At 53.1% G+C, this 10,794-nt stretch overlaps 1 protein-coding gene across 4 annotated transcripts in view; it reads right to left on the bottom strand.

The window, feature by feature from the left end:
• Positions 1-7,166, bottom strand: part of LOC114487239 (uncharacterized) — a 34,969-nt gene extending 27,803 nt beyond the window's left edge. The window contains exons 1-4 of one of the 4 annotated variants that reach the window (XR_003682176.1): positions 7,080-7,166; positions 4,445-4,550; positions 3,515-4,226; positions 1,744-1,857 (exon numbers count right to left, since the gene is read on the bottom strand). Coding sequence is in view for 1 of the 4 variants with exons in the window: in XM_055088719.1 (XP_054944694.1) it covers positions 1,744-1,857; positions 2,366-2,406 (155 nt within the window). In the remaining 3 variants the exon portion in view is untranslated. Of the gene's footprint in view, positions 1-1,743; positions 1,858-2,365; positions 2,537-3,246; positions 3,495-3,514; positions 4,227-4,444; positions 4,551-7,079 lie in introns of those variants that run through there. The other 3 variants (XR_003682178.1, XR_003682179.2, XM_055088719.1) reach the window with 3 other exon arrangements.
• Between the last annotated feature and the right edge of the window lie 3,628 nt (positions 7,167-10,794).

Raw genomic sequence — 10,794 nt, 5'->3', positions numbered from 1 at the left:
AAGGGATAATTTTTTTGGAGCGGGAGGGCGTGCAGGACATATGGGAGGGGCACATTTAGGGGGTAAAAGAAGTGATTACAGGTTCTGGTGCTGGATCTGAGTGGTCCTGACAAATTGCTGGCCCTCTCATCCCTCTCATCCTATGTGGGGGCCAAATGTGAGCCCCGACCATGCCCTTCCCTTGGTGGGGGGACTGGGGTACCATTACCCATCCATTTCCTGACCTGGGAGGAGCAATTCCACAGGCACTGACCCTGCGGATCATTCTACAGGGCCTACGCCTAAGCCTTGACTTTTCTACCATTTGGGCATCTTAAAGGCTCAACGCCACCAGTGAGTCCTAAAAACAAGTCTGGCGCGAGGCAGAGTTGGAAACGTGCACCCCCATCTCTCTGCTTTTGGAAAACGGATCCCAGAGGCCTGAAACGCCCTGGCCCATTGCTGGTCTGCGTGTAGGGTCGAACAAAGGAACTTTCTGCAAAGCAGCCCTATCTGTGGCCCAAAGCTGCCTGCAACTTTCCACCCCCACCCAGCTCAATGGATCCCGAGCTGGGACGGAGGCAGAGACTTAGCAAAATGAATCCTGGGCTCCAGCACCAAAATCAGAAGTGTGGCTTCAGACCCACGTAGCCCGTGCCTCGCGGCCGCGGCCCCACAGCACTTATTATGGTAATCAGTGTGTTTTTCCTTCCCAGACAAAGAAGGCTCCTTATGAGGCGAATATTGGAATCCAGCAGCTACCTCATTAACGTCTGCAGCCTCTTCCCTGACAAGGCCCAAGATTAGCCCTGTGTTCATTAACGGAAAAGGGCGGAAAGTGGAATAAAACTGAAAAACACAGCTGGGGGGAGGGGGAGGGCTCTTTCTGTCGGCCATTCATTCATTGAAAGACTCCGTGTAGCTTCGGGATTTAATCACCAGCCGAGGCGGCCGAGGAGCGTTTAACCAGGATGGAGGAGGTAAAGAGGTTAAACCTGATAGAAGGAGTTAAAAACCCAAAATGGGGCAATTTGATTTGAAAGCTTCCTGGGATTTGTCACTGGGATAATCAATTTTAAACCTTTTTCCTGTTTACTTTCTTTTTGCCTAACCCAAGAAGAAACCCCTTCCTCTGGATGTGGGGTTTTTTTTTTTTTTTTTTGGTGGGTTTTCATATTTTCTAAGTCTCCCTTTCCTACTTTTTTGTCTTTGGTGCCTTTTTCTAGTCTTTGCTTCTTTCTCTGCCACTGCCTCCTCCCCCCACTTCTTTCTTCTCTCTTTAGTCCTCCCTGTGGGAACTTAACCTACAAGAGAAGCTGATGATGACCCCAATTGCATTTTCCCATGAACACTTTACTGAATTTATTTCAAGTCCCTCAAATAGTGGGACTTAAAACCTTACCTGCAAGACTGCCCACCTGACCTGCCAGGTAAAGACACCCTATTCTGCAACTGAGGAAAAGGTGGCTTGGACAAACTGACCTACCCCAAGGCCTCAGCTTTAGGTGGTTTAGACTCCAACCCAGGGTGAGATGCTAAGAGGCAGGTTCTAGGAGGTGAGCGGTCTGGATACTCCAGTTCCTAGGAGAAACTAAGAAGGAGGAAGGCCAGGAGCAGGTGATTCTGTGAAGTCTACAGGGGTGTGTCTGTCAATAGAAGTGACTGGAGCTGGAAAATGTGAGAGAAACACTGGATATGTGTCTGTGTGTCATGTGCCCATGAGCCGGAAACGTGTCCAGGGTTAACCTCCAGAAAAGTCATTACCTTAGTGACAGCCGATCAGCGGAGTAGAAGAGGTCAGGAAGCAGTGGGTTGGAGAGGAAATTGGAGGTGAGGAAGGATGACAGCGAGTGTAGACAGGCCTTTCGAGAAGCTTGGCTGCGAAAGGAAAGAGAGAGTGGCTAGAAAGCAGGGCGGGAGGGGCCCGGAGGCTCAGAGCTGCCGACAGAGCAAAGTTAGGGATTTGGAGGGAATCGCTGCTGGCCGGCAGGCCAGGTCTGAGACAGGAGGGGCCAGGGCAGGGGACGCCTCTCCCTTTACTGTGTCAGATGCCTCAGATGCCCTAATCTGAAGGCCGCTTGACGGCCTCTTCCCCTAGGAGGCTCAGGCCAGCCCCGGGTCCGGACAGGGAGTTGTGAGGTTCAAATGAATTGATGGTTGCAGAAAGGCCTTTGCCAACTGCAAAGGGAGACATAAATGCTCCCTGTAATTACTCACTGGTAGCAGGACGCTCAGTTTTACAGCCCACTCAAATCTCAGTAGGGCCTCAGTTTTCACTGACCATAAATTATGCGTCCTTACGTTAAGGATGTAAAACCCAGTGGTAAGAGCCCCTGCCAGCCTCTGGAAGACAAAAGGTCCCTCCTAATAGCCTGGATTAACTCACAGCAGATCTCCGCCCACTTCATTTGTCACCTTCCAAGTCATCCTTCCACCTTCATTTGCCACATAATCCAATCAGCCCCTTTCAGAAGCCCGGGAGCTATTGTCTACACCAAGCCGGGTTTCTCTAAAGCGGCCCAAGTTGTTTTTGTCTCGTCCGGACAAAACTGGTTGGCTTAAAAGGGGACGAAAGAAAGTGCCGGTCAAACGAGGACCCCAATTAGCTTCCAAGAGACTGTTTTCATCATCTTTGTATCACATACCAGGCCTGGTGTGCGGGGCATATTGTAGGCGGTCCAGAAAATGTTTGTTGAATTAATTCTGTTTTTATTTCTTCTGGAATTTATTTATTGAGTGCAAACAGAGCACCTAGTGGGTGCTAGCTGTTATTAACTGAGGGGGGGACAGGGCTGGGCATGCGATAATCAGGGACAGCTTCCTGGTGTTAAGTATCTCGCAATTTCCACAGCAATTTACAAAGCACTTTCATAGCGGTTACATCATTTGGCCTTCAAAAGCGCCCTGTGGGGTAGATAAACGCGGGTGTTTTTTTGTGTTGCTTTTTTTTTTTTTTTTTTTCCCCCTAATCCCCATTTAGACCATGAAAAGAACTGAGACTTGGAGAAGTTAAGCAACGTATTTAAGGTCACACCATTATTGAGAGGTGAGGCCAGCACATGGTACCAGCATTGGGGCCACCCAAGACCCCCAAGACCACCCTGGGCAGCTGGGATTTCAAACAGGCTGCCCCATTGTCAAACATTTGATTGGAAATCAAAGGGCTCTTAGTATAACTCTGGGGCAGGGGGTACGGGGCAGCCACAAATGGCAGCCAGGGTCCAGCTCTGACCCCTTCTCTTGCCAGCAACGTGACAAAATGCTTACGCTCCTCCAGCCTCAGCAACCTCACTGTAGATGTGAATCAGTCCCGTCCCCTAGGGAGGGGCACGTCTTCTTGCTCTCCATCTTTTAGAATTACTCAACTCGATGCCAAATTCATTCTCACCTGTAAATGAGGCGGCCTCACTCACATGGACATCGGACATAGAACCAACATAGGCACAGAACATCGAAAGTGCTCTGGAAATGACCACATGCACCATGCATGTCCTTACTCAAGTCAGCCCAGCACCCATCTGGGTGCAGCCCCTACCTGGTGCAGGACTAGGGCTGTCCGGAGCGCTGCGGGAGAATAAATAAGAGGTGTAAGACAGGTGAGAGGGGTAGGGGTGGACTGGCCAACCAAACTGTTTCAACAAACATTTGTTGACTGCCTCCTCTATGCCTGGCCCTACCCGAGGCTGCTTGGACTCATTCAATACTCACAACACCCTGGGAGGTTGCTCTTCTCAACCCCGTTCCCCAGAAAGGACAGGGTGATCTCAAAGGAGGTGGGGATGCCCTTGGCAGTTCAGTAGCATGGCGTTGGGGCACGTGCTCATTCCAGAAGCCCACCCTGGGCCTTGGAACTGCCACTGAGATGCTGGTCAAGCCCTTGGCCCAGGTCCCCCTCCTGAGAAGTTCCCAAAGGGACTCTTCCATTCAGAACATCACGGGGGTAACAACGGGGTGGACTGAGAAAGACTGACACCTCCCTGGGGTTGGAAACCCTCCAGGTCGCCGACATGTTAACACAAGCAGAGACACATAGAAAAGCAGTCATAGCATCAAGGCAGAAGCATAGCAAAGGTCCGGCGTTAATGACCAATGCCCCCTCACTAGGGCATTGGTTTAAGCCGTTAGCCAAGAGGGACAGCTGGTCAGTGCTGGTCCTCTTCCTCCTTCGTCGTCCTGGTCCTGGGGGTCACTGCCAGTGGCTGCTTTGTACGCTGGTGGCATCCAGGAATCCATGCTCCTAGCGTCCTCTGCAATGGATCAAAGGTTAGAGGACCCACTTACAAGCCCAAGTCTCAGTATTAATTAAACTTTAAGTGAATTAATTACAACTAAAACTAATTAGTTAAAATTTTAAATTGCCTTTTAACCGCTAATGGGTCTGGGGGTGGTGCAAGGAGGGTGGCAGGGGTGAGGGATTCTGCCCACCATGTTGTGTGTAAATTGCCACGAGGAGGGGTTGAAGTACCATGAGGTGGAGGTGAGCAGCAAGCACCTTGGCATCAACTTGGCATCCAGAGGTGGTCCTTGAAGACAGGGAGGCAAACGGATGATGTCATCCTTGAAGAGAGACCCTATGGCAGGGAGGGGGCGGGATTAGAAACCATCTTGATGACCTCTAATGGCCAGCGTAGGAACAGCAGAGGAGGGAGGGGGCAGTCAGAGGGAGGGAGGGGAGAAGAGGGAGAGGTGGAAGGGGAGAGGAGGGAGGAGGGAATGGGAGAGAGGGAGGGGACGGGAAAGGAGGGAGGAAGAAAATGGGAGGGGAGGTGGGGGAAGAGGAGAAAAGGGAGGGGGAGGAGGGAGAGAAGAGCAAAGGGGAGGAGGGAGAGAAATGGGAGGGGGTAAGGAAAATTTGATTGACAGGGCACAAGTGTTCGCGGTGTGCGCATGCGCAACCTGAAGCCCGGTTTAGCGGGCCGAGGACCATTTTCAGACACAGACCGCTAGGGGGCGCGCGGCCAGCACCCAGAGCCCAAGAGCACAGACACCTGCGGCGTGCGCGCGGGAGACAACTTCTGCGCCGCCCCCCGCGCCTGGCCCGCAGCTGCCAGGGGCATATATGGCATAAGATGGGGGGGCCCAACAGGTCTCAGGCTAGGAAGGGGGACAGGGGCCACCCCAGCTCATCGCGCAGGGCCGCTGTGTCCCCTAAACGCCACGCCTGCCATCACCAGCCAGAATCCACAGCTCATCGCGCAGGGCCGCTGTGCCACGCCTGCCATCACCTGCCAGAATCCACCTGTGGACATCGGGCAGCACGCCCCCATACACGTCCTGGGGTCCTTCTGCGCCCCCCAACTGTCATCTTGCACCAGGGAGATATGAGGATTTCAAGGAGACAGTCGCCATAAGGGTCTTTCCAGAACAAGATTCCACTTTTAATAGGTAACAACACAGAAATCGTGGCTCCAACCTCCAGAAAAGGCAATTAAACATAAATTAATTAAAATTATAAAGCCCCAGTTCTCAATACACTATTTTCACTCACTTATGGTCTCTGGACGCATGCTACAAAATATGGTACCACTAGAAATTAATATAAAGGCGACCAAAACCGCTTAAAATTATCTAGACCACCATCGAGACCCCCACCCCAAATCTCACCTCCCTTCCACGTCACCGTAAGAATTTCAAGACCCCCGCACGATGGCGCCTAATGAACCATTTTAGAGCCTCTACATCCTACTCAAATGAGCCACATCTTCCTAAGACCCTCAAAACCAAAACCGACCGAAAATAAACTAATCTGCGTCCACGCTCTTCCACGACACCCGAGGTCATGCATGCAACCAGTGCCGATCACGGCACCTCTGCCCAGCGCGAATCCTGCAACCGCTCCCCAGTGAACCCGGGGGTCTTAAAACATTTCCCCCTTAGGTAAATGAATTCAGAATTCTCCAGTAGATCCCGCGCCCGACCCCCTCAAGCAGGAGAACAAAGGCCACCTCCCCTCCCCACCCCGCCCCCCAAAATTCCGCAGTGCCACCAGCGCCCTCTGGCGGCCAGCAAGAAAACCTTCCAGAAACCTGCCACGTAGCAACCCTCTCACGCTCCCCCCTCCCCAAGCCCGCCGGCCCACAGTGGGGAGGGGGCGACGTGAGGGGGGGGGGCTTGACAGGGACAAAGGAAATGGCAAAAGGCGACTTTATCAAAAGTCAAAAGCCTACAACATGTCAGAATCTTCCAGCGACCATCACGCAACACTGAAAAGACCCCCGACCCCCAATTCTCAGCTCCCAGTGTGCAGACCCCCCCAACACGCCCCCTTTTCTGTATTTCTCTCTTCCCTCTTAATTAGCCTCTCCCAGGCCCAAGGACACAGCCTTATCTCCACCCCAGCCCACCCCCTGCTTCTGCTCTGCCTTCGCCCCCAATTACTTGACCCTCTCCCCCCAGCCGCCCCCTCTACCGAACTCATCCTAGGGGGGCTTCTGGTAGGTTTGCACTTGGGCGCCGCATCTCCACTATTTAAATAAAATAGATGATACCAGGTAGCAATTTTTCTGTCTAAATTTTGACTGGAGTAGGCTTTGCACTAACCTGTGTACTTGGATTCAGAATCCCTAGCGGATAAGTACCTCTACTCCTCACGTCTACGGCCACCAAGAACCTGGCCAAAAACTAGCGGGAAAATATTGCCCAGGAGACTCTTGTCTCGGGTGCTCTCCCCCCTAATTCCACGGCATGCAGAATACATCCGCCGCCATATCTCCCACCACTCGTGATTCTAAAGGTGGCTTCAAACACAGAAAATCTGGGTTTTGGACCCCAGGGACTGCGGCACACTGGCCTCTGACAGGGCTTTGAGGCTTTGAGCAATGAGGCTCGTCCTCATTGAAGCTCCTTCCACCCAGCCTTCCCTCAAGGACTGCACTGCAAAGTGGCCCTGTGATTTTCTCCCCCAGGAAAATGTGCCTCGAGATTTTCCTTCCTGACAGAATTTCACAGCCGATGCTCGGGGACAAGGCGAAGTGGCCGCCTTCAGGAGGAGGTCCCGGCATCTATCTTGCGGCATGTCCAGGAGGACGGAGCCCAGCCCAGAAGGGGGTGTCGTCTTCCTTTTGCACATCCTTTCGGGCAAAGGATGGCCAACCACTCACCAGGTAGGGAGGTTCTCGCGCGGGCGCCCCGGCTCTCCCGAGGAGCTGCGGCCAAGGCCAGCGGGCCAGGGCGCGCTCCATCCCAGCTCTCCGCCGTCTGCGCTAGGGGCTGGCTGGGTGGGGTTTATATCGAGGCGCAGAAGGGGTGGTCTCTGACGTCAGCGCATTCTGCTGCAATGCGCTCATTTCTCCAAAAGTGATTGGCCGGAAAAATGAGCCCCCCAGATTCTATGACAAATTGCTCTAGCCGCACCCAGATTGCAGCAAAGAAGGGAGGAAAAAATTCTGCCGCAGTGCCCCTCGCCGCCATGACCAACACCCTGAGCTCGCTGGTGCTTTTTCCTACATGAGCCCCGCGCGCCAGGCGGGCAGATTTCTGTGCACAATTTGCTGGGAGAACTGGACAAGGGGTGGTTATCCTCAGGCGGGCCGAGGGTAAAGCTGGGGCACCGGGGGCAGCGGATCACACACCTGGCTATTTCGGAACCTCCATCAGAGGATGCGGCTTAGGAAAAGAAAATGTTGCCTTCTGCTTCTTGTCCTGGGAAATAAAATGCCCCGGGCAAGATAAGAGGTACCCAAATGTAAGTCAGCGTCTGTCACCCCCCTCTTAGCCCACCCGTCCATTTCCGACTGGGAGACTCGATATTGCATCTCCGAGTCAGAAAAACTGGCTTTTGAGTCCCCAGCTCTGCCGCTTACAACCTGCGTGCCCTGAACCCTGCAACGCCCCCTCCTCTGCCAGGGGGTCCGCTTCCTCCACGTTAACAAGGGGGTACCCCCTAACCAGGGTTGTCATAATCTACACACGAGCCGTGTCCCTGCAGGGGAAAGTACTTTTGGAGGAGGACTGTGTCCCACAAGGAGACGCACAGGGTACCCCCAAGTGTGAGATGAGGTCCGCACACATGCACTTTGAAAAGCCCCCCACACACACCGCCCCCGGGGAAACAGGCAGCGACACATGTTGCGGCAGAACATAGCTGCACGGCCTCGTGCTCCGGGACTTGGCACATGAGATTTAATCCTTAACAGGTGGCGCCTTCGGCAGCTCTGCCGGGCACTGAGTGGCAAAGCGGGCAAAGCCGTCAATCAAATGTCCTCTCGCAAAGGTCAAAACGCTGTTGAAAGGGACTAAGGATCTATCTTAGGGCGACAGGTGGGTGGCAGCCGGGAGGGCAAGGATGAAGCGCCTGGTGACAGAAGAGGGGTGAGGATGAGGGATGAGTCCCAAAGGGGAAAGGCGGAGGGGCCCCGCGGGGGTATCAAGTTAGAACAGCTCCCCCGCACTTCTGAGGGGCTTCAAAGCAGCGGCTTCAGAGCGGGCCCCCCATGCCCAGCGATCCTGTAGGTAACTCTAACCCAGTCGGGAGATTCCAGGGCTGAAAAGAAGGGACAGGTCTATTTGTAAGCCCACGGCTAGCGACAGGGAGGTGAAAATGGGCCACCAGGTTGCACGAGACACCGAGCCTAGGTGGGAGGGCTCGTTCAAAGATTGAGCAGGCGGGCTATTGGGGAGATGAAGAGAAAGTGGCCTTTGGAGGCCATGGCGGGGAGCTACCTTAAAGTGTCAGATAACGTAAAAGGGGGAGAGAACCCCATTTACGGCCTGCGGAGCATGCACGGCGCCCCGGAGACTAGAGCCACAGCAGCAGGACTTGCGAAACAGAAAGGGCCGCCCCAACCGCGGATGTCAAGAAAAAGCTTCAAAAAATCATGGCTCCGAGCATCCTAGTCAACAGGAGAGCGTTTATTAGCCACGGTATTAATAGCTAGGAAACAGCCGGAGCCAGCGGGGACCAATCAGCGGCCAGGAGCCCCTGTCGTCAAGCCGGCGCGGCCAATCAGACACCCGCAGGCCCGGTTGCTAGCCTCTCGGGGGCAGAGGCGAGGGGTGCGCATTGTCATGGGGGCGCCAGCTCGCCCTGGGCGCGTGGGAGGCCTGCGTGGGAGCCGAGGCGGCCACCAGAGAGGCTCAGCGGTCACGCACTCGGGGTCCCTGGAGGCAGTCCTAGAGACAGGGCCTCCTGGCGTCATCTCTGCAGCCCCAAAAGGACATGAGTGATGCTCTGGGAGGAGCCCCCGGCTGTTTGGGGTGCCTCTGAGAGGCCCTGGAAGGAGAAACTCCAGATGGCCAATGCGCATCTCTGTCCTCAAGGCCTGGCCCCCGGGAGGAGAGGTGGGCCTCCCAGCGCAAAGGCCGCCTCTCTGCTTTTTTTTTTTTCTGGGCTCCCTGACTCCTCAGCCTGCTGTTCAGAGTTTAACAGTAAATCCCACTCCTCTTTTTCAAGGTCTCACTGACAGGCCAAGGTAAAAGACCCTGGAAATTCTATGTTTCTGACAAAAGCGCCGCGGGTTTGAATCCCAGCTCTCCGCCCTCGTAACTGGGAGGCTGCTGTCCAGGCCCTTCACTCTGGGCCCCTATTTCCTCATCTGGAAAAAGGAAAGAGTTGGACAAGATGGTCCCCAAGGAGCCCTCCAGTCCTGCTTTGCTTGATTTGAATGTATACATCAGGCGAGTCAAATGTCTTCCAGAACATTCTGCATGACAGTAATTAGTATCAGGTGTATCCTGCCGTCCATGTGGTTACTTCATCATGCTGCTTTTCTTTCCATTGTATTTTATTTTAAACAGAGCTCCATGGCAACATGTTTATCCTTCTGGCTTCCTAAAAGAAAGAAAGAAAGAAAAAGATAGGGGGGAAAAAAGGCAAAGAGAGAAAGAGTGCTGTAAACTAATCTCTACTGAGCACGGTTCAACCACACACAAACACACACACACACACAAAATCCATATGTTTAAATGTTTTCGTTGGCTTTTCTGGAGCTCAGAACCTAACTTTTTAAATATTTGTTGGTCCAAGGCAAAAAAAGAAATAACTTGAAAGAGCTAAATCTATGGTAATATTTGGACCCGAACTGTTTCTCAATCTGAACAATGTCGTGCATGCTTTACTTGCTCGAAAAGGACATTTGAGGGCTCAGATTCATATCTATAGGGCAAAACAGACAAGGATATCCAGGTTTGAGAAACGGCTCACTTTCTTTCTGTACATGCTGAAACCCAACTCTCCTGAAGAGCCCTGGAGGAGAGCCAGTGTCCCAGGCGCAGGGCTTAGCCTGCTGCCTCTTTCTTTTTTTCTTTTTTTTTTTTTTTTTCACGTAGATCTAATTCAAAGCATACATTTTTCTTCTTTTTTTTAATTCATACTTGGGAACCCTCAAAAGCCGTGTGAGCAGTCTCCTATCCACATGTACATACTTGTGAGCAAAAGCATACAAACGTCCTAAGATTCAGCCAGGAAATGAAGACAAGCTCCTCCTATAGCCATCTTCCAGGCGTGGGTAAATGTACTCTCTTCTCAAAAACAGTACTCGGGCTCTTACTGAACAGCGACCCCTGAGTGCCTGCCCCTCTAAGCAGGCCTTCCCAGCCTTCCAGGTAAAATGCTCGAGTTCCCCGGAGATCTCTCCTCCAGGCCCTCTTCCACACATGCCGAGGGGGGCTACAGTGATAGCTGATGCTCCTGTCTTCCTGATCCCTAGTTCCGGTATCAGCCTCTGTCAATTCAAACCACCCAAGATCACACGTCCCTGAACCACCCCCAGCACCCTTAGACCTCATCCCAAGTCAGAGAAGAAGGACACACAGAGGGTCTTCCTATGAAGCTGCTTTGGAGTGAGGGAGCCTGGAATTGTCGGGTACCACCTCTGT

The sequence above is a fragment of the Physeter macrocephalus genome, chromosome 11 (assembly GCF_002837175.3).
Source record: "Physeter macrocephalus isolate SW-GA chromosome 11, ASM283717v5, whole genome shotgun sequence".
Classification (NCBI taxonomy): domain Eukaryota; kingdom Metazoa; phylum Chordata; class Mammalia; order Artiodactyla; family Physeteridae; genus Physeter; species Physeter macrocephalus.
This window is presented reverse-complemented; position numbering and strand designations above follow the sequence as displayed.